Here is a 23,154-nt window from a genome sequence, read left to right on the forward strand (position 1 = left end):
GGCGGAGAGGAAGAAGTGCCCCAAATACAAGGACATGCTTCTAACCATTACAGATGGCAGATATGATCTAATGGGAAAAAATATATATCCAATCCCTCCGCGCCCCCCCTTTTTTTTTCTTCCCCAGAAAAATGAAAACATTTCAATCTCTAAAATGCTGACAAACACTTTCCAAAGTTTGGCAAGCTTTAAATGTGGGGTAGGGGAGAGGAAGTAACTTCTCCTTACTTGAGTTGGCATTTATCAGTTTCCCATTATTTTGTATTGCCAAACCCTGGTCGTACTTAATCAGATTATGATAAATTAGGAAATCTCCCAGTTTCTATTTTAAAATTCTCCATTTTTACATAAAATAGTATCATGAATGCCTATAAAAAATACAATTTGTAACATTTCAAATATGACAGTGTGTGCATAAATTTTCTTCCTCTCTTAAAAGCAAATACCGTTACTAATGACCAGATATAGAGTCATGGAAAGAAAAAGCATCAAAGACTATTAAACACCATGACACAAGCTCTGGCTCAGGAAGTTCCTAAACAGCAAATCATTGCTAAGGGCAACATCACTGAGAGTACCACTATACACTTGCTCTGTTTCCACGCTCTTTCTTAGGCCATTCCCATTCTGGCTATGTTCACAGAGAGGTTACTGCACTACGTAGATGCTTGGTCTTTCACTACAGAGATATCTTTATATTCAGATCTGGACTTTATGTAGCACTCCCTACCTCTAAAAGCTCATACAGACCTATTTGAACCACCAAATACATTCAGAGATACAATTCAGATTTTCACTGTTCTTTCTATAGAAAATTTAAATAATTCATATCTGAAGTTAACAGCTATTACTAGGATACTAAAGTAACAGCAAAAAACAATGCAAAACTTCAAATGATATGCAACTACTGAACATACTTTGACTCATGTGATAGCAGTAAAACCATTCCATTCTCTTAAATCCATTCAATCATGAAAAAGGAAATCAACAACTTTTGTAAACACACCCACCGTGTCTTTTAAATATCCGGCTGACAATCTCACATACATGCTGCTGTATCTTGGCTGCCCAAATAGAAAAACTACCCTGAAACCATCACAAATAAAAAGTACATATATAATTCATGTGGCATGAATACTCGATGCAATATAGGCAATCATTCCACATAATATAGGCAATAATCATTCTGCTATATCATCCTAGTATCATAAATTGTAATGCTTACATAACAAAAAACAATAAGAGCTATACAAAGCATTATTGTACTGTGTTACCTTGTATTTCTTTAGATGTAGAAAGATTACTTTGATTGTCATGATTAGAAAGGGAAGAAAACAGTCAGAGGCAACACATTCCATTGGCAATCAGATGCAAGTACCGTTAGTTTGACAGAAATTCAGAGTAAAGAAACTAATCACACCTGGACAGAAGCTTAAAGCTTTAGCTGCTACAATCAAACACTGCTTGTTTCTTCATTGAAGAATGAATGTAAGGTTCAAATGGGAAGTACTTATTGAAGCCCACATAGTACAGAACTGTAGCTTTAAATAGGAACTGTGAAGGTTAATCTTAAGAGATAATGCAATTCTCTCAAACATGCTTTGAGTTTACCCGTATAAAGACTTTTTTTTTTTTCTAATTCAACAAAGGAAAAGAAACCCCACATGTTCCCTAAACACGTACAAACCTTCAGCATATCACTGTCGTAAGTATAGTCTATAGCTGGAGATATACGCTGTGAAAATATCTGATTCATCATAGTCCGGTAGGCCTTTCCATCCACGTTTGCTAAGGTATGGTGGAGTACTTCATGGAGTTCAGACTCTTCCATTTGTGGTGGTGGAAGATGTTCACTTTTTAACAGCTCCACAGCTGTTGGTCGTGCTGCAGGATCATGGTTCAGAAGCCATGTAATCACTGATCTCTACAAATTAAATCAAAATTGTATAGTTCAGAAAAAATTTCTGTATTAGCAGTATTTACAAATTCTTAGTCACATCTCATTAATAAAAAACATTATGTGACTACAGGGGACAACAAAGAAAGCAGGATCTGAATCCTTGGGGTGGATATTCTTTGCTTATTAAATTCCAAGTATCTTTTCTTGTGTTATTACCTGAATAAAATTTACTGAAACACAAAAATTAGTAGGAAAGTGTCTCTTGGGATGACAAAATATGTAGTATCCTTTGTTGTTCTATGTTATTCGAGTTCTGGCATCTCTATTAAAAAAAGGTAAGAGAAAACAGAATCATATGCATAACTACCTCTCAAATCTTTGTTGTTATGAAAGAAGGGGGAATCTTCCTGGCATATTTCAGTACACTGCAGAAGATGGAAACATGTTTATGGTACTAGTAACAGGCAGACTGCCATTCCACAGGCATAACAGACAAAACACTAATGCTAATGGTCAACAGGAGTCCACTAGCACAAGGCAAAAAAATTATCTAGGTGGTCCAGAAAAGATTACACTGCTCCTTATCACTTCATTTCTCTGTCAGAGGCATCCAGAACAGCCCTTGGCAGCCCTTTTCAAACTCAGAGCAGTCAATTTACCTTCCACACCTCTTTCTGTTCTGTGACCCAGATCTCTTTCAAAAGTTTAAGTTAAGGGTTAAACAAAATAGCTGCCATTTGCCTGAGCGCTGCCTCCCCCCACTCCAAAAAAAAAAGAAAATTGTCCCTCAGATTTTAACAAGTATGCCTATGAACTCTGGATTTCTTTATGACTGTGCTCAGGGAATTTTGTAGGTAAGTATATTTCCTTGTCAATTTAGTATATTCTTTTGAGATTTTTTTTCCCTTACTTCGTTCTAATGTCATGTAATAGCAACTTGGCAGAGATTACTAATTTAAAATTAAGTGGGAAAAATAATAATTAGCGTCTCTTGATAGGGAATACCTAATAGTTAAAACATCTTCAAAATTACCTGCTTTGCATGCTTCACTTCATCAAAGTCTTTCGGAAATACAATAGTGGGCTATAAAAAAAAACAACACAACAAAACGAAAACCACATTTGAATTACAACACGCAGTGCAGCTTGCTCAGGCTAGTCTTATTTTTAAGTTGTACATATTTAAACAGAGAAACTAAGCATTTTTATTGCCCATGAGGAAAAAAAAAAAAGAAAAACCACATGGCAAACTTAGTTTGAAGAGCTAACAGGAAAAAGAACGTCACTGAAATGCTTTTATGATGTTTTGTAAAATGAAGATATAATCCATAATCACAGGCATTTACCAACTGCAAATATCAATTGGTTCTTGAAAGAGACCCACCGGGTCTAAGCCTAGGTGTACTAAAGCCATGATGTCTTTACCTGAAGTTTACACCTCTAGTGTTTTGCACTATAAAAATTAGTTTAGCAGATAGGACACTGACTACTATTAGGAAATTCATAGTGCATTAAGGGAACGCTAGCACCAGCTACAATTTTATTCTTCACTTTTCATTATATATTTTCTGAATTTTTTTTTTAAGCACTCCCCGTGGAAATGTTTTTGCTATGTTTTACATCATTTTACTTCTCAAAGTATGTGATGCACAGAATTACGATCTTTTATGTCCATGTACTTACCAGTCTTAGCTGCCCAAGAACAAAAATCCTTTCTGATGCAGTACTCATTGGATGGTAAGACATTTCAAAGAATATTATACCCAGACTAAACAGGTCCACTTTCTAAGGAAGAAAAAAATGGAAACTTAAATGTAATACCTGTGAACTCTTTGCAGAAAATGACAGCAGAGAAAAAATAATGTTTTGGTTAAAATTTCACAGTATATTACAGCTGGAAAGGGATGGGTTTTTTTGTGGTTTGGGTTTTTTTAATTTATATTTTGTTAGATGACACAATCCATTAAGATTTGGTAGACTTCAATGCCTTCTATCATCCCTGCACCTCCATGACGTAAAGGACTCCCTTTCACTTTAAAAACATTCTTGCTTTGAAATTCAGCTTGTCTCTGCAACAGGATCCTCTTTGATGAAAATGTGCACCGTACCCCAAAAAGTGCACCCCAAAATCAGTCTAGGAATCCAGAGAGCAATATATACTTCTCATGATGACTTTTTACCTTAACTAGAGACTGTAAGATTTCTATCCTTTTCATTTATAAAAGGTCCTCCATGATTACCTGCTTTCAACTTGAAGTTGCTTGCATCTAGTCATGGTCACAGCACAGGCAGAAAAACTGACTTGCCCACATCCTTCTAACCTTGGCCTTCTCTCAGAGAAATATTTCTTATTCTCTTGCTTATCGCAGCAGTTCCACCACACCCCGTTCCACCTTGAATTCACCTTTTGTTGAGCAGGAACAACCTAAACTGTACCTGGTACCTTAGATTCCATGATACCTTTTTATTAAGTCTACTTAATCATACCTGATTGTATGTAGATTTAGTGCTTCCTTGGACCTCTGGGCTGACGTATAGTGCAGTGCCAACCATCCCTGTCAAATTACCTACATGCGAAAAATGAGAGTACTAGTTTCAAGAAAGCTGGAGAGAAATACAGCATCAAAGTCAAGGGAAAAAAAAAAAAATCTCACTCATCTTCCATCCTCATTTCTTCTAGGTTGGAATGCAGTCCTTAGAGAGACAGACCCAGTTGAGAACAGTTTGCAAAACAGACAGATCTTACATTTACATGCCAAGTATCTGTGTCTCTCTCTAGTATCTAAATCTATTTGTTGCTTTACAGAATTGTAGCACACAAACGATACAACTAAATTCCACTTCTGTTACACTCATCTTAAGAAACACCATGTACTACAGTTTTCTCAAAGCACAAAACTCAAGCTGTTAAAGAAGGTACCAAAAAACCCCAACCAAACAAAAATCCCCAAAGTCTTGAAATTGTCCTGTACAAGCAAGAGAACAAAGAGCAGACGGAACATATATACAGGATCTCTATATTCCTCACCATGAGAAAAGCACTGATCTATGGCAGAAGGCTAGCAGTGGAAGCAAATTCATTTTTAGATATGTCAAAACTGTCAGATTATACATATCTACCCAAACGTTGGTGGTTGTTTTTTTCCCCCCCCAATAAAAAAGGTTTTATTTTTAAAGCATGAATGGGAATTCTAACAGAGTATACAAGACTGCAGAATCTAAGTGTTTGCTTAAAATCATTTAGAACAAGCTATTATGTAAACTAACCTGATGGGTCAGACATAGCAGAGCTATCCGAGTGATTTTCTTCTTGTTTAGAGACCGCCTGAAATCAGGAAAACAGACATATTGTAAGTGGCACTTGAAATGCTTCTGTTGGCTTTTCTTGCTGCTTTGGTTCGCAGTACATGGTTTAATTCTAGAACCTTAGAAATAAAAAAGTTTATATTGTGAATGCCATAAACTCCAATAATCACTATGTTTCAATGTTTTATTTTCATCTTTCACATTATTAAAACACCAAAGTCAAGTTTCTTTGTTCACTTTCAGCTGTACTTACTGCATTTGCTGGATGATCTGTAGCTAAACCAAAATCACCAATTTTGACATGATCACTTGAATCTAAAAAAATGTTCACAGGTTTCAAGTCTCTGTGGATCATTCCCTGTTACAGCAGGAGAACAAAAAAAAAAAAAAAAAAAAGACTCACAGAATATTAAACAAAAAACGCAATTAAAAATAAAACTCTCTTTATAATAGACTGCAAAACTGTATTATATAACTTTTATTACACTAGGAAATCTACTGCATTAAGTCACTGATGATTAATCAGCTACAAACAATTTTAAAGATGGTCAAATTCTTGTGACAAAGGGAAAAATCTGAACCAGTTCATTATAAAACTCAATTTTATGATAAAATATTCTAAACCCCTAGAACAGATGAATAAAGGAAAGGGCAAGGAATGACCCTTGCTAATAAACGCCCAAAAATGAATAGAATATGAAGAAACCCATACAGAAAGAGACATAACATACTACGGAAAGGTCACAACTGTCATATTTACTAACCTTTTCATGGATGTAAGCTAATCCATCTAAAATTTCTCGGAAAAGCCTCCAAAGCCGACTGGTGTCTTCATATAATCCTTGGTCAATAGTATCCCTTAACGTGCTTTTTTCACAATATTCCATCTTCAGTTGTGCATATGTAGGTGACAGAAGGAAGAAAGAGCAGTTTTGTCAAGAAAAAGAGACCATCATAAACTCGTGCCTATGTGCATATTAATTCCTGGTTCTGTAACACATCGTTCAGGAGCCAACAGTATCATCAAAACATTCAGATGTTTGGAATTTTCCTCAGAGCTGCCTTTTACCTAGAAAACACATTCACTTATAGGTCCTATCCCATTTTCTGGGACAATGGTAGGAGCTTGTAGAGTAGTATATTCTCATAACATCAATGTTAAAAATAAGGTGAAACCAGCCAAGCCATAATATACATTTAAGCCAAACTTTAAAGACTCTCTGGTTTTATTTTACTTGACGTCTTAACTGCTTATATTATGAATATACATAACACATGCAAACAACCTTATTAAAATCTAATTCCATCTAATTATATCTTCCTTCCAGACAAGCTCCAGCATTAAGTGTGTTATAAAAAACTGCACATCACCACAGAACAAGTAGCATGACAGTCGACTTCTTTGTTAGGAATTAGACTGTTTCTGGGAGGAGTTGTTGTTTGTAGTAAAGCCTGAAGCTGCAAACCTGCAGGAATTTTATCTTGTGCCTCCTGTCAGGGCCATGCAATGGCTTTGCAAATCACTGTTTTCTGTCAAAATAAAATGCCTACACAATATAGTGCCTTTGAAGAGAGTAGGAAGTTTTCACATCTGTGAAATACAACTTCACCTCTGGAAGTTAACACAGTACACTTCCAACTCCTCGTTGGGAATTAACATGGTGACCACACATAAGAACACCAGCTACCGTGTTAGGGGGTTGGGATGGATATTCTAAATAAATAACAAGCACAAGGCAAAACAATGCTTTGGAAGCCACAGACTCAGAAAGGTTGGTTGGTTGGGTTATTCTAAGGTTAGGTCAGGAGCTGCCAACTTTCACTTGTACACACGCAACAACAGCAATCCCATTACACACTATGGCACTACAAAATTGCTTTCTCCAGGCACAGCTATAGAACCTTGGAAGGCACAACACGCCCTGTACACTCCACAGTGCCTTCCACCAGCCAAGCCTTTCAGAAAACCAGTCCATTGCAAAAGCAACACTGAACTTAGTCTCCTTTGCATTTTTTAAAGGTCATTATTTTTTCTCATGAAAACCAGCAATTAATCTCTGCAGGTTGGAATAAACAGTATCCTTTTATCTGAGAACACACAAGCACGTTTGTAACCTGAATGTACAGGTAATGCACTGTGTGAATGACTGATGTCCTGTCCTCTCCTCCATGGCCATTCTTTTCATTGCCTTCTTCATCCTTTATCACAATAAAAGTAACAGAACAGTTAGCTACAGGCAGCCATCCAGAAGTTTTTTTATGCATACTACTATTTTTAATGGCTGGAACACATTGATGAGAACTTATCCTCTATGGCTAGGTTTGAGTAAAAGCAAAATAATACACTGACATTTTTGTAATGCCACTGCTTCTAAATAAACTAGAAAAACAGGTATGACCCACTGTCATTTTCAAACCAAGAATGAGTAATATTTTGCTATCATTAGACACTGGAGGAAAAACATTCCAGAACATCTGGATGAAACCTAAATCTTGGTGTGTGACGTTTTTTAAAAAAAGTAATAAATTTGAAACTAAAATATGCAAAGCTTAGTTAATAGAATTAATAATGCAACCCCCAACCCCAACCAACAATTTGATATAGTGTATAAATAGACACAGTGACAAAAAAATGCACTGTCGTATGATTACATATTGAAAGCTTTTTCATGCCAATGTACATTATAACAGAAAGAGGAAGGAAACGAAGCTTCAGTAAGAGCATTTTACAGATCATCAGGATTAGCGATGACACATTCTAGATGCTGTAGAAAACTGTGCATTATCTTTCTAATGATACAGTGCACTGACTGTTCACAGCAAGTGCTGTGATGCAAAAAATCTTAAAATCGACTAAAACCTTATTCTGACTCCTCATCTCTTTTTGACTGCTAGCAACATGTACTGTCACCACTTTCAAAAAGTGGCTAGTATGAGAAAATATATTGGTTTATATCACCTAAAAGCAGAACAGAATTTCAACTTTCAGATGATATAAGACAATCCATGTGGTTAACTGATATACCATGTACATACTGAACTATTAAACTTGCAATAACCAGACTCATGACTATACAGTGCAACCCACACGTAGTTCAGTGAACACTATGGGAAACAGGAGCCAGATTAGCAGCATCAGACAGATTTCTACAGAATGCAGCTCATGACAGCACATTCACTCTGATGGAACATATGCTTATATGTTTCTGTACTTGGACCAGAAGTGAAAAAAAATTTCCCAACCGACATCTTTGCTTGTCAAAGACTATTTTATGATCTTTTCATTTTCACTAGCTTTATTCTTCATACTTACCGGAAGATCACCTTTACTGTTTTCATCCTCATTATCAAAAATTATTTCACTTTCAGAATCTGTGGTTGGCCTGTTTAAAAAAAGAGAAAGAAAAAAAACCTCATAAGTTTTGGTTTTCCTTAAATATATGTTACCAAGAAATATTTACTAAGAAATATGGAAACTATTTGGGGAAAAAAAGAAAACCTAAGCTTCTGTTGAAGACCCTCCATATCCCTTAAACAAAAAAGCAGAACAAAACCAAACCCAAAAAAGTATCCTGCTTGCAAAGCAACACTTCCTTTGACAGCCCAGTCTCTTAAGAGGTAGGTATATATTTGCAGCAATACAATTTAATTTCTATATTCAATAAGCAAAACTGAGCTAAGTTTACTTAGTTGCTTAAACAAAAAAAAAACCCACCATGAGTGAAAGAACCACTCCATACAGAGGCAAGTATGGAATATGTTAATAAAAATCAAAACAAAAAAGAGAGGACAAATGAAGTATTTTTCAGGATTTCTAATATTTTTCAGTTATTGTTTATTAAAAACTTTACTCTCAAGGTTGGAAGACAATCCAACATGAAGTAAACAGTCGTGCATTCCAACACAAATGATAAGTAGCTTCTAAATAAAGAAGCCTAAACCAAAATTTTCCTCATACACTGACCTTTTTTTAGCTAAAAATTTTCTTTTCCCTGGCTATCTGGCTGCTGGCAAATACACTGTTTTTGAACCAGGGGACAGTACAAAAATGCAGTGAATTACCTCCAACAACAGAAGTGAGAATGACAAAAGACACAAACTTGGAAAAACGAACTCTGCTCATGTTCCCTACAGTGCAGATACTGAAGTCTACTTACAAAAATGAATGTGAAAACACGCCATCACCATCATCATCATCATCATCACTGGACTCCTGATCAGCTCCACTGAATTTGTTGCTGGAGGGTCTTTCACATGAAGTACTCCACTCAACTGAACTTGTCAAAACTGGAGGAGGAGCATTAGCTTCCACGTTATTTGTCTCCTCAGTGCTAAGGATGAAGAGACCGGCTTTGGGGGGCATTCTTTTCTCTTGGGTTGTTTCAGATGATGACACAGTGGGAACAGGACTTTCATGTTTTTCTATCCAAGCATTGTAATACCTCACAATATTCTCATGGTTCAAGCGGGAAAGCAACGTTACCTCCCCCTTAATCCTCCGAAACTGCTTGCTGGCAGGGTTTATGCGGATACGTTTCACAGCGTAATAGCAACCATCAAGCTTATTTCTCACCTGCAAAATTAAAATAAATCTAAAGTCAAATGCTTATAAGTGCCTTACTAACTAAAGCTAGGAGTAATGTCATAGAAGAGGAAATTTTCCTTCCACCTGGGAAATGACTACAAAATGCAAGCTTCCCCATACTGACAGGCCTCTCCCCAGACTCCCAGCAATCTCTCACAAAACTCATCAGCCTATTCAATCCCAAAGCCACAACACAGGCACAGCACACTAGAAGATAATAAATAAAACCATGCAAACACTGAACATACTGTTTTGCTTCAGAGAAAACAAACACATCCCCAAAAAAGATTCCATAGAGGGAAGTAATTTTTATACCATACCTTGATGACTGCTCCAAAAGCCCCTTTGCCAAGTAATTTTAGCTCTTCAAACTCATTGTAGTAGCGCGAAAATTGTCTCTGTGTTTCTGTGGAGAATGAAGCGCTGGATATCTGACTGCTGGGTACAACTGTCTCGATGCAATCTATACCTGCTGAATCTGTAACAAGGTTATCAAAGTTACCACTGCTGGCAATATGGGGAGAAAGTAAAAGGGACTGTCAAATAAGCATCAGGAAGAAGATAAAAACCTAAATAACTTCACTGCAAAACCTAAAATGCAGAAGTGCTCTGCTGTGTAGAGTTAAGCTCTGGTACAAGCATAAACCTTAATACAGTTTTTAAACACTAACATTAATTATTCTGGACAAAGGAAGTGATTCTAATAAGAACACAATGAGGGAAGAAGTCTCATTGGAACAGCATCTTCCAAGGAAAAAGTCAAGTCTGACATTTACATCATGCAGGAGTCAGATGAATTTAAAGGCTTAATTAAAGCATCAGCTGCTTCTGCTGATGAGACGACAGCCATCAGTCCACCCCAGCTAGTCATGGACATAAAAGCTAGTAAGGTCTTTAACTGCTAAGTTAGTTAATGTAAAACACTTGTGCAGTCTTGTGAAGCTCTAACACAGCTCAATTTTTCTGCTACTGCAGGCATGTAGTCCAGTTATTTAGCAGAATACAGAAAGAACCAAGTTTCTTACCATCTAGATTTTCTTCAGCTACAGGTATTTTCATTCGTGGAATGTTGATAAAACTATGTTGTAACAACTGCTGAGGATTCCATCTTTCCTTATCTTCCAAGCAAACACATCTGTTAGGAAGCCGAGAAGGGAACTGTTCAAAGATCTATTCCGTATCAGGCCTAAGTGTTCAAAGAGGTCTCCTTATACTTAAGAAATTATCACTTTTATCATTCAGATGGGAATCAGAAGCAAAGACAGACTAAATGACTTATCCACAGTGACACACAAAGTTGGTGGAAGAGCAGAGAAGAAACAAGTACCAGACCTGTTCTCCTGAATCCCAGGTTAACAGCCTGAGCCATGAATGAGCAATCACCTCTTCTCTAAAAACTATGACTAGCAACACAGGGGGATTTAGCTGTTCTTTTAAAAACATGTTTAAGTCTTTAAAAAAAAAAAAAAAAGATAAAAGTATACAGGAACACAACAAACATACTTTTCCAGAAAGTCTTGGAAGTCAGCAGGTAAATTGGTAGGAACAGCAACTGGATATTCCTTGGTTACTTGGCCCTGGCTGAGTGAAAGCAGAAGCAAGCCCAAACTCCATACATCTCCTTTTTTTCCAGGTTTGCTGGGAAGACCATCCTCACTGAAACGAACTTTGGTTTGCTCAAAAACATCTGCTTTGCAAATATCGGCTAAGCGCTTGGATATGCTGTAGTCTGTCACCTTGATGTTTCCTTCAGCATCTACCAGGATACTTGAAGGACAAAGAACTTTGTGCACTACTGAATTATTGTGCAAGTAGTCGAGAGCTGACAAGATCTGGGTCACATAATGGCGCAACTGCTCAACTGGAACTGGAGTCTCTTTGTGTAAATATGTAGAAAGGCTGCAACCACTTATGTGCTCCACTAAAATGTCCACCACAATTGAATCGTCCCGTTCTTTAAGGTTCATACATTTATAATGTAGTATGTTTGGGTGACTTAGCTTCGTCAGTGAGCTGAACTCTGTTTCTGCACCCTGAAGCTGTTAGAGAAACACAACATAACATGCATTGTGTCATACCTCACTAGCACACCACTACTAAAATATATAACTTACACAAAATACATGACATTCTCATCCTTCTCTGAAAAGGGAGCATTGTACACAAGGGGCAAGAACAACTTTGGTTTCTGCCAGCTAAGCTTGATGCTCTTTCTTTAGGATTTTACTATTTTATTATTTTGTTTATGCATACTTGCAAATACACTTTCTTGCATTTATATTATTGTAAATGATATACCCCTGAATACCACAATACACTCACCTCCTTCTGTGGTGCACATACTCTAAACAGTAGCATTTTCAACCTCATTACTACCCTCTCAAGTTTGTATTAAACTAGCAGCCTCAAGAAAAGCACTGAACGCCACCTAACCTTTATTAAGCCAAATGCAAAATATGGGCATTACCTGTTTTTTACACTTCTCAATCTTCTCTATTTCATGTGTTGTAAGAAATCTTCCCATCTTTTTTTGCCAGTGCAGAACCCACTCATATATTAAAACAAAGTCTCCACTGCGAATTTCCAAGGCATTGTAGACCGATTTACCAAGTTGTTCATCCTTGCCTATACATAAAGAGAGAGAAGAGGAACAGGGCTTCTTCTGTTTCTAAGGTTTTGACAACAGCTCCTGCAAATGCTAAATAAACACCAGTAAGCCTACTTTCTACAACTTCAGTAACACAAACCTACTTGCAACTAAACAAGAGCCATACCTACATAGTAGGTATGGAAAATATCAGCTCTGATGAGACTGAATGCTATGTAGCATTAGACAAATAAAAGCACTAGCACATTGGCAAAAAATTGCTGCACATTTTAAAGAATTTCAGGTTTTAATAAACAAACACTGTTCCTGCTGAGCAAATGCTGAACTCCATGCACTGTAATGATGAATGGATCAGTATGATGAACATAATTGTTCATCCTCAAACTGCAAAATAATAAAATTCTCTTTGCTTCAGAGACTTTCAGGCTGTTCATCCTGCCACTGAGGAAGTGCTATATTGGAAACAAACAATTAAAACATTTGATGGTCTATTCATACAGGCCCTTCAGCTCTGAAAGTCTCCTGTCTTTGCCTGTATTTATGTTTTTGCTAAAACTGCTGCTTTTATGCCATTGCAATCAGCAGCAATGGCAGGAGAGTAAGGATGCATTTCTAACCCTGTGCTTATCACTGGTTTCACATGTTACTGAAAGCGAAATGACTTCTTGCTTGGTAGCCACGTGTATCTGGCAAGCTAGCTATTTAAATTTAAAAGCAAACAGTTTTCAGTATTATTTTAGTTATGTAAGGAATATAAAGTGTTGAGAAGGTGGGGCTTTTTTTTTTTTTTGGTATGGCTATTCAGTTACATAACTGTATTTGGAGAAGCAATTGTACTTAAAATAGTTCTAAGAAAATAGGAAATATTTACCACAAAGTAACTTTTCCTATTACCCTCTCCCACTCTTGACTGTAACATTTCACACTCCACACCAATATTCTCTCCACCCTTGCTACTTGTACCTGTTAACATTGTTTAAGTTCTCCCTCTCAAAGAAAACAAAAAAAACCCACCACAGCCCAAAACCCAGTATTTCAAGCTGCAAGTGTAATTTTGCTTACCTAGACATTTTCCTTTATGGACAGTAAATTGTCCAGCACCACTTGTGCTGAAGTTCAAAACTTCATAATTCCCAGGGGACTCTTCTTTATTACTAACAGAAAGCTGGCGTTCTCGTCTGCAATATGAACAGAGTATTTTTCTCCAACTCAAAAAGATAGTATTGTTGCAGTCCCTAAAGATATCAATTCTCCAAGAGAATTAGCTTTCAGACACTTTTGCATTCAATGACAATACCGATTAATTAATTAAAGACACTGAGTTAGGGCAAAGATGTATGTCTGATTAGAAATTCATCATTTTAGCAGCAACCTCACACGGCACTGGGTCTCTATATTCAAAGCCAGGATTTGAATCCAAACCTTAAAATTGCATCTTAGGACGACATTCCCAGTTGGGGGGGTGGGGGGTGGGGTGTGGAAGGAGGGAATATAAAAAAAGAGTAAACATACTACAGCTCTGAAAAACATGTAAGTTTGACTCGATTTGCACTCTCTTTCAAGACCTTACAAAAAGCAAATGTATGTAATTTACAAAGTCCATTCCAGCTTTAGCTTAATTATTTTTACTAACTTAAAATGGGTTTCCTATTTGCCTCCTTTACTACTCTAAACTCATCCTTCAAGCAAAGGGAAGTTGTGAAAAATTTTCAAAGCAAGTATCATTAGGGTGTTTCTTCTCACATGCATGTACGGAGCTGCACATGAGATCAGGAAGAACTCAAGAACATTAACATCCGTTACTTCTTGATACAATCTATTTCAAAATTAATAGCAATATCACCACTGCAAGAGTTTCCTGCAAATAAATGCAAAGACATATAAAGAGCACAGGAGCATATGACAGGTAATGCAGAAGCTCTTTCAAACCCCGCCAAGTTAAAATGTGCTACATAGAAAGGAGATAAGGAGATGCCACAGGGAAATTCTCACAAGTGCTGTAGAGAGAAAAGTATACAAAGAAAGTATCTGGCTTTCTGAATTCAAATCTATTTTATAAATTATTTTATATTGTAGTAATCTTCTAAAAGTTTGTGTCCCAATAGCCAAAATTTCAGGCTTCATAAACAGGTAAAAATACAGCAACACTCTTCTTGTGAAGAGAGACCTCAGAAAACGAAATATGCCTAGATTTTGCTTAACTCTACAACGTGGCATCATGAGAAGTTTCAACGCTTCAAAATCCTTAGATTATTTTCACCATTGTTAAAATAAGTAACTCAGCCTTTTTTTTTTTGTAAAGTAAGAACATATAATGTAAGCATTTGTGTGGAAAATTAATACAAATCCGTTGTATGTGTTCTGCATTAAAGCATAGTAACAAACACTCAGGACACTTGTCTTGTTCCACAAGCACAGACAAGTGTCACATTTTGTTATACTAAGATTAGCAAGAAGATAGGAAGAGAAATTTCTGGACTGTCAAATGCTATACAGAAACAACTGCCAAATATGACTTGTGATAGGCAAAGTGAAGAGATGGCAGCAAGAGTCAAAGTAGGAGAGATCAAAGAAGAACTTCTGCTTCAGGTGTCTAGTGTTGCTGATAAATAATATGAAAACAATTCTGAAGTCTATAGACAAGAAAGAAATACCAGGAATACATTATTTTCATTAAACCAACAGTCCAAATAACAAGTCATTGGCACAATCTGAATCAAAACTAGGAAACTTAATAGCAGGAAATCTCCACTGCACTTGACAAGTTACATCAGCTATAAACACAGGAAAGGAGAAGAGAAAAAAAAACAACCTCAACACCCCTCCCAACCCAAACCTAAAATCTCCAACCATATCACTACCAATCTAATAATTCATCGTCACCACCAATGCTAACTTGGATAAGTTACTTATCAGCAAAAGAACTCTCCAATAATTCTAACGTTCCCCCCAATAAGTTGCTCTGCAAATGCAATTACCATTATCTGATTCTCCAACAGGGAGCTTTATACCACTGTATCTTTATAGCAAATGTTTTGAGATGAATATAAGTTTTAATTCTGTGCTACTGTGCTATTCTGAAACCTTCATTAGCTGATTTAAAATAAATTTCTTCTGCAATTGCCAACACGTTGCATACTTTTAAGAAAGTAAGCCAGCCCTGAATATACCTTCCAATGACTGGCAAATACTTTCTGAGTTAAACTAAGGGCCAAGCTGACACTCTTAATTGGAAAGTTCCAAAGTTATCCATAGCACGTGAATTAGTTAAACCATGTCCATTGAAGGCAGGGGGGAAGGAACCGAAACAAACAGCTGAGCAATGTGTCACACCACTCTCTTGCCTTCAAATTTCACTTTGAAATCCAATGTTTGCCAAAAAAAAATTTAAAAAAAATCATCCACATGCAAACTGACATACTTACTTTGAACGTCCACCTGAATTTGGGCGGTGTTTATTATTCACTCCATGTTCCGAACAGCTCCCATTTAAACTGGAAGCAACTCTATATCCTGCAGTATCTCTCCTGTGAGATTTTTCTTGACTTGTCAGAGCAGATATTTCCAAACGTTCCTGTAAATCAGGAAAAACACCAAGTACGTACAGAAACTACTCCTATCCGCAAAATATGCGAGTACTTGTCTATTATCCTATAAAGTCAGCCAGATCACAGGAAAAAAAAAAAAAAATTGGAAGAAGGAAGAAATGCTGAGATTCAGAAAGTATATTTAAGCACTGTCCAGAGGCTATAAAGATTCTCTACAATGAAACTGGAAACATTAACATACTAGCTTTTTTTCCTATGTATGTTTGAAAATACATCTCAGTACACTTCAGATGCTATTACATTATTATATAAATTATATAAATAATTATATAAAATTATTCAAGAAATAACCCCCTTATAATCAAGAACTTATTTTAACCTAGATCTATTAGAAGCACTGGATGAGAAAAGATGTCTATGACAATTCAGTCACATAAATCTCTCAAATTTTTTCTAAGCATATACTACAGTACTGGGAAGAAGTTATTGCAATGGTTTTTGCATGCCTGCTCAGAAAGAATACCTGTTTGGCAATCTCTTTCTTTTTTCTTTCTTCTCTTTTCTCTTCCTCCCTTTTCTGGATCTCTTTAAGGATTTCACGTTGCTGAAATGAATTTCGCTGTTGTTAGAGGTGCAACAGTACATGCAACGCAACTGCTAATCTTACCCTGGTTAAAAAAAAAAAAGCTATAATGCTGATTTTTTTGGAAGCCTTAAAGAAGACTCATGGATCCCACAAGAATAAAAAAAATAGAAATCGAATTAGCTCTCCTGAGGAAGTTAACAGCATCAATTGTATGATATAGGAGAATGGAGTTGTAGACAAAAGAAAATTACTTCTACTGACAGGCCTAACAATAAAGTTTCATACATAGAAAAGATAAAGGAATAAGCTAAAACTTTTTTTTAAAAAAAGAGCTAGTCTATCTATGTTCCAACAGTGTGGAGACTCCATGCTACTAGTCTCTGTGAGACTTAGATGTATCCCTTCATTTCTAGTGAGGAATGTTTATGGGTCCAAGGTTTCTTTAAATTAAATTTATTGTGCACTAGAGAAGTCTGTCATAGTGAACATTCCAGTCACCCTATGGGTGAAGGAAGGTATGATTACCTATCTGTCTGGCTAATTCTTCCTAGTTTAAGATCAACCGCACTTAATATATACACTTGCTTACACGTTAGCGTAAGGTCCTTTTTATAAGTAATTTTCATAGGATCAGAGATCAACATTGAGGTTTCTTTCAGGCATAAATATTTCTCAGGATTAAAAATACATCATTAAAATATTACGATTGCAGCAGCAGATAGTTCATATATTACATATTGATCAACTCATACCAACAGCTCTGACAAGTTAATAACTCACTAAAACCCAATGCTATGCAGGATGATTTACAAAATCATGATTGTTTACGTTACTTTAAGAATACAGGGTTATTCACACTCTAATTTCTCTTACCTCCTGCTCCTCTCTTCTCTTAACTTCTTGTGCCCTACGCAATTCCTCCTGAGCCAGTCTTTCCTGTTCTTTTTGATGATTTTTTAGCATTTCTTCATGAAAAGACTTGGAAGGTGGTTTATTATGCTCACTGAGAAATGACTGTACGTGGTCTGCAAGTTCAAATATCATCACCTGAAAGAAAATAGATATGAATGACACACAGAGTTCAAAGAACAAGTAATCACAGAGTAAAATGACACTCAACTCAAAAAAGCAATACAGTAGCAGCATGACTGCTGATTTTGTTACTTATCAAGGAGAACTTCCCATATTTCAGTATTTTTGTCAGAACTACTTATTAGTAAACTCTAACATGAAAAATCCCTGACCATAGTAGCAAAGATAGTGAAAATTACTGAAAGACAGCCAACTCCAAACATCTCCCTTTTTCAAAATAAGTAAATAAATAATTTTTTTTTAAATCCCTTTTCTCATCTTTTAGGCACATTTTTCTGTTCATAAAGATGTGTATTTGTGACTTATGAACTACAACAGAATAAACGCTTTGCAATTGTCTATTACTGTATCTACTGCTATTAAGTAGTTACTTATTTCACTGTTAATACAGCATCTAATCCTTCCTCTGCAAACTAGCCCCCCCAGCTAGAAATGTAAAACCACTTACACTGCACATTCATATAACCACAATGACTAAAACAAGAACTGCACTGAAAACTCTGCTGAATTCTGCTACATGGTTTGCAAGGTTGTAATTTGTTTTCAGCTACTGCTTACTTGACCTACATATGTACTGATGATCCTGTCAGGGCTTACGCTTTCATCAGTCTAGTAGCATCCCTCTATTAATTCAAGCAATCCACAGGACTAGTAGTCAGCAGCAGCACTGACTGATCTGGATTTGCATGTATAAGTCAGAGAACAGTCATACCAAATTGTACCATCTGCCTGTAGAAGGCTGACATTTAGAAGATTCTCAAACACTGAATACCCTGCTTGAAAGTTAGAAGGAAGCCAAGAGGCAATTTGGAATAGAAAGAATAGCACAATATGCATACACCTGATGTGCAAATGAAAACATCTTTCCCAGGTTACTACTCAGCATGCAAGGCAATCATGCATACACATATGTATTAAAAAAAAAAAAAGAAGAAATCTCAACAATTAAAAAACAATCTGCTGTTCAGTTTGACAGGTAGCTGAGGCATCTTCAAATTTTCCATACTGCAAAATACACTTTAAAAAAAGAATACCTGTCAAGGCAGAGAGAACTGTTATCTCCCTTTCCCTGCACAGAAAGTAATTCAGGACTGCATTGTGTCTGTCATTCATCAAAAATGTGTACCATACATGTAACTCACAACTGTATCTACACCTCCCTGGAGCAAGCATGATTCTCCCTTTAAAAAATTAACATTAGGAAAACCTGTAACATGTCTGTAGCGCCTTTCAATAAGATCAAGAATCAAACTGGGATTTAAAGTTCTACAGGCACTTCTGGGGTCAGTTGTGAGCAGACTGAGTATGAATCTCATGGTTTAGAGGTTATTTAGAGAACTTGTACCTTGTATTTCCTATCAAAAGAAAAAATATATACTGTTAAACTGCTAATTTCCAAAGATACTGAAAAAAATGAGGGAATTCTTGGTTACTGAACAGAATGAACAAAACAGTATCTGGCTAAAACAGTGCTTCTGAAAGTCTCTGCATAAAAATTGGCAACCAAAATAGTAGTATACAAATGGAAAAAAGGCTCTATGTGGCAAGACTGAAAGACAGGCAACTCCTGCCAAACCTGTAAAGTTGACAGGGTCAGGAAATTGAAAGCAAAGTATTACCCCATTTCAGCGTAACAACAATTTCATAACAACTTCCCCAGCTGTGTATTTCTCACTTCTAAAAAGGCAAATTGAGCAAATCAAATGTGTTCACCTGTAACATTTCCAAATAGTGATAAGAAACCATAAACCCTGCTTTTACCAAGAATTCAATGTTTGCTAGTACTTCTTTGAATCATTTCAGTTCCCAGCAACAATGAAAAGGTATTGTCAATATCAAACATACATGGGGACCTATAAATTCCCTTAAAACAAATACAACTTCTAAGCTCCACACATTTCTCCATCTTTCTCTTTTTCTCCTATTAGGAGGCTGGGGGGAAGTCAAGTATCACTATTCCTAAACACAGTAGAAAAAAAAAAAGGCATAATGGCATGGAGTCACTGTGCTACAGGCACAGAAGTCAACCGTTAAACGGGTGTTATAACTAATGTCTCTTGCCCTTCAGTTCAGCGTTAGATGAACAAGATCTCACTGAAGAACTCCCCATGTAATCGTTGTTTGCTTAAACAGGTACAGCCACTTACAACATTCAAACTAATCTGAAAAGTGCAGCAAGCTCTCAATTTTAGAGTTAGTATTGCCTTTCATACTGAGAAATAACTCAGAGAATGACATGAACCTTTAAATCTGCCTTTAAACAGGGCTGAAGCTCACACAATTTGTACATACACTGTATTTTAAAGGCACGCAATTCATTAGTTAGAAACATTCTTAAGAAAGCCTATCCTTCCTTAGGAGCAATGCAACTTATACTTCCAATGTAGATGTATTCCATTACATTATATCACATCACACATGTTTTTAGAACTATTTAGGTCCAGAGTATATTTCTCAATGAAGTGAAAAGTTCTTACCTCTCCACAGCACTGTTTTGCTAGTTGAGCTAGTCTGGATTTTAATTCATTTATTTTCTCATTTGACAAGCCCTTTGAATTTTTTAGTTGTATTTCAGGGACACTGTGGGACAGCAACAAAACATTAAAAAGTCCACATTAGAAAAATTGAGTGTAAAAAGCAACAGAATGCTGATAAAAACAGTGGGTAAGGGAAAAGGAATGGAGTTCATAGTCACGTGGCAATTAGTCAATGCTCAAATAAGCAGTACATAAATACTACATATATAATATAAAATAAAGCCAGAAGTACTGTTTCGCATTCCCTATCATCAATTTTTCTGGCTACAGATTACCTGTCAGTTATACTTAACAGAAGAACTACCAAAGAAACCCTGCAGACTTTTATAATTCATCTCTTTACCAGTAATTTACATAACAGCCCTTTAAAAATATTACTAGCTTAACATTTAGGTGTTTAAAGTTTATTTATCACCACTATACAGGTTACACAAACCTAAAGAAACATGTGCAATTAATAAGTAACAGCTAAATAAAAAAAAAAAACCAAACTAACCAAGTAAGATGTCTGTAGCTATGCTATCTTAAATGAAAACAAAAAAAATAGACTGGCTGTTATGTCTTAGGGCGTAACTGAGCTATCACTTCGTAAGGAATAGCACCTCCCTTGCACACTGCTCAAGCCACAGCACAAATGGATGGGCTAAATAGAGTTGGCTGTGCACACAACCAGTGGCCAAAGGGCTGAAAGAAATGGGGCACAGAGCAACACTTGACTCAGAAATTACTTGCCAACCCGAAATGCGGGGGGACACTGGTTGCCTGCCATTCTTTTTACATCCTTTATGGAGAACTCTTCCAAAAGGATAATCCAGCAGACAACAGGAACAGCAGATAGAACTAAGACAGCAGATTGCTTTAAAAATTAAGATTCAGTCCCTCTCTCAGCATGTCATGAGCTGAAAAAGATTAAAAAAGGGCACTAAGATGCTAGCAGGTATGGTAGCAGGTACACCTGTGTTTCCATCTCTTCAAGCTTCAAACTGGGGCTGTAGCTTTGCACTGACAAATGCATCCCTATTACTCTCCATTGCACAAGAGACGGCTTCCAATTCAAGTGACAAATTTTATAGTCACCTATTATAAAATACCACCGGCTTAACAAATACAGACATGCAGAAAGCAACAATAAGAGTGATGGATAAAACTACATGTTTTTTCAACTTATACTGTATTACTATGGAAAACAGAGAAAAGTGTTCAGGGAAAAAAGGTTGTATTTTAATGTTCACTCACGTATCAGGGTAAGTATGTGGACACTTGACCCACAGATCAACTTTGGCATATACTTCATTATCACCAGTCAATCCCTGAGGACGCAGAACTAAATTAATCTCAGGAGGTTGTCGTACCTAAAATGGAAAATAAAACTTTTGATTTAGAAGGGTTTTTCGGTTTTGTTTTAATGAAAGCACAAAACTATCACAACCTATATTATGGCAGAATTTAGGTTAGACCATCCAAACCATGAAAAAAACATATTAATGTATTGATGTTGATCATTGACAGAGAACTGGTTCACTGATTATCTCAGTTTACCCAGTATATTTTTAGAACTTCTTCAGGTAAGTGTAGCTACAGTTATTAGAAATATGATTCACACTGAGAAAAAGGGAGGTTTCTTAATAAGCCCCTTGTATTCTGCTTACTGTAGGCTAATAGTAGGAAAAAGTTAAATAAATGTAATACAGGTTATTTATGGAATATCACAAATTAGAACATTCATTATATGAACAATATTAGATCTAATCTAATGTTAGATCATTAACAAACACCAATCAATATTTTTTTTTCTGACATGGCAACAGACTATAACATCACATCTATATACACCTTGTGTGGCCCAACAAATGGATAGTAATTTTTTTGTATTTAGATTTTTGGCATAAAACATAATCTTAGCTAGGATTGCTCTTCCTGCCATCCTGTTCAAATTGCCTACTCAAAATCAGAATAAAGTAAAACATGCCCATACGAATGTTATAAACTTTTTCTTTTCAATTAGGAAATTATTTTTTTGGGGAAAAAAACCAAAACAAACACACCAGACCTTAGTAACATGACAAACAGGTAGGGAAATAAGACCACATAGAATAACAAATACGGAAACAGGTTAAAAGATGGTTACCATCCCCTCTGTTTTCCCTTTGCATTTCCAACAAGAAAAAGAACAGGTTAAGTGAAGAGGATGTGAGGAATTAATTTAATAGGGAATGAGGTCTGCAGCACTTCTGAAAAACCTAGCAAATTACTAACAGTGTTTGCATCAAAATCTATTACAAAAAACCACAAACCCACAAAGTAATAGGTTCCTGCAAGAATTTTATGTTCAGCTTCATGGCAGAAAGGGACTATGATATTTTATAGAAACGAAAGACACAAGAATATAGATGACAGTAACAGTGAACTTGGGGAACTGAAAAGAGTGGCCAGTACCTCCAGGTACAGTAAAATAGTGCCACAGATGCAGCTGGGGAAAAAAAAAATTAGACATTGTGGACACGAAAGAGAAATGGAAAGGAGTACTGAGTACTAGACCTGAGCATTAATTAGTTGTAATTGAAAAAACCCCAACTATAAAAACTAAAGTTAAAGTATTAAGTTCTCATGGAAACAGCCAGTTTGAGTAAAGATCAGCAACACGTATGCCGATAAGATGAATTAATTAAGCAGGTATGTAATTAGTTGGTTAAGGCATAAACAAAGAAATAATAAAAAACAACTGACAATTAATTAAATGCGAGTTACATGCACACCATTAATTACAGCGCGAAGCCATGGCGCTAGAGTTTAATTGCCAAAGGCAGCCGGTTACAGGGCTGCCTACCGAAGCGGGGGAGGACAACGGGCGAACGGCAAGAGCCGAGGTGCGCCAGGCAAGAAATGGACTCGGACTAGCTAGGACTTGGGCTAACTAGGACCTGGCACTAACCGCGTCCCCACGCGAGCGCCACCACCCAGACCCCCAAAACGACGGGCCCGCTCTGCCTCC

The 23,154-nt window shown here is 36.5% G+C and overlaps 1 protein-coding gene across 1 annotated transcript in view; it reads right to left on the bottom strand.

Moving 5' to 3' along the window:
* Positions 1-22,941, bottom strand: part of EIF2AK4 (eukaryotic translation initiation factor 2 alpha kinase 4) — a 42,529-nt gene extending 19,588 nt beyond the window's left edge. The window contains exons 1-23 of the mRNA XM_010291342.1: positions 22,929-22,941; positions 22,419-22,435; positions 21,399-21,514; positions 20,103-20,205; positions 17,407-17,580; positions 16,471-16,551; positions 15,825-15,973; positions 13,462-13,577; positions 12,259-12,416; positions 11,295-11,830; positions 10,817-10,926; positions 10,112-10,269; positions 9,364-9,779; positions 8,520-8,589; positions 7,322-7,405; positions 5,971-6,093; positions 5,460-5,564; positions 5,168-5,225; positions 4,388-4,467; positions 3,584-3,685; positions 2,934-2,984; positions 1,688-1,924; positions 1,011-1,086 (exon numbers count right to left, since the gene is read on the bottom strand). Of these exons, the coding sequence (XP_010289644.1) occupies positions 1,011-1,086; positions 1,688-1,924; positions 2,934-2,984; positions 3,584-3,685; positions 4,388-4,467; positions 5,168-5,225; positions 5,460-5,564; positions 5,971-6,093; positions 7,322-7,405; positions 8,520-8,589; positions 9,364-9,779; positions 10,112-10,269; positions 10,817-10,926; positions 11,295-11,830; positions 12,259-12,416; positions 13,462-13,577; positions 15,825-15,973; positions 16,471-16,551; positions 17,407-17,580; positions 20,103-20,205; positions 21,399-21,514; positions 22,419-22,435; positions 22,929-22,941 (3,133 nt within the window). The remainder of the gene's footprint in view (positions 1-1,010; positions 1,087-1,687; positions 1,925-2,933; positions 2,985-3,583; positions 3,686-4,387; positions 4,468-5,167; positions 5,226-5,459; positions 5,565-5,970; positions 6,094-7,321; positions 7,406-8,519; positions 8,590-9,363; positions 9,780-10,111; positions 10,270-10,816; positions 10,927-11,294; positions 11,831-12,258; positions 12,417-13,461; positions 13,578-15,824; positions 15,974-16,470; positions 16,552-17,406; positions 17,581-20,102; positions 20,206-21,398; positions 21,515-22,418; positions 22,436-22,928) is intronic.
* Between the last annotated feature and the right edge of the window lie 213 nt (positions 22,942-23,154).

The sequence above is a fragment of the Phaethon lepturus genome, unplaced genomic scaffold, assembly GCF_000687285.1.
Source record: "Phaethon lepturus isolate BGI_N335 unplaced genomic scaffold, ASM68728v1 scaffold20977, whole genome shotgun sequence".
NCBI classification, from domain to species: domain Eukaryota; kingdom Metazoa; phylum Chordata; class Aves; order Phaethontiformes; family Phaethontidae; genus Phaethon; species Phaethon lepturus.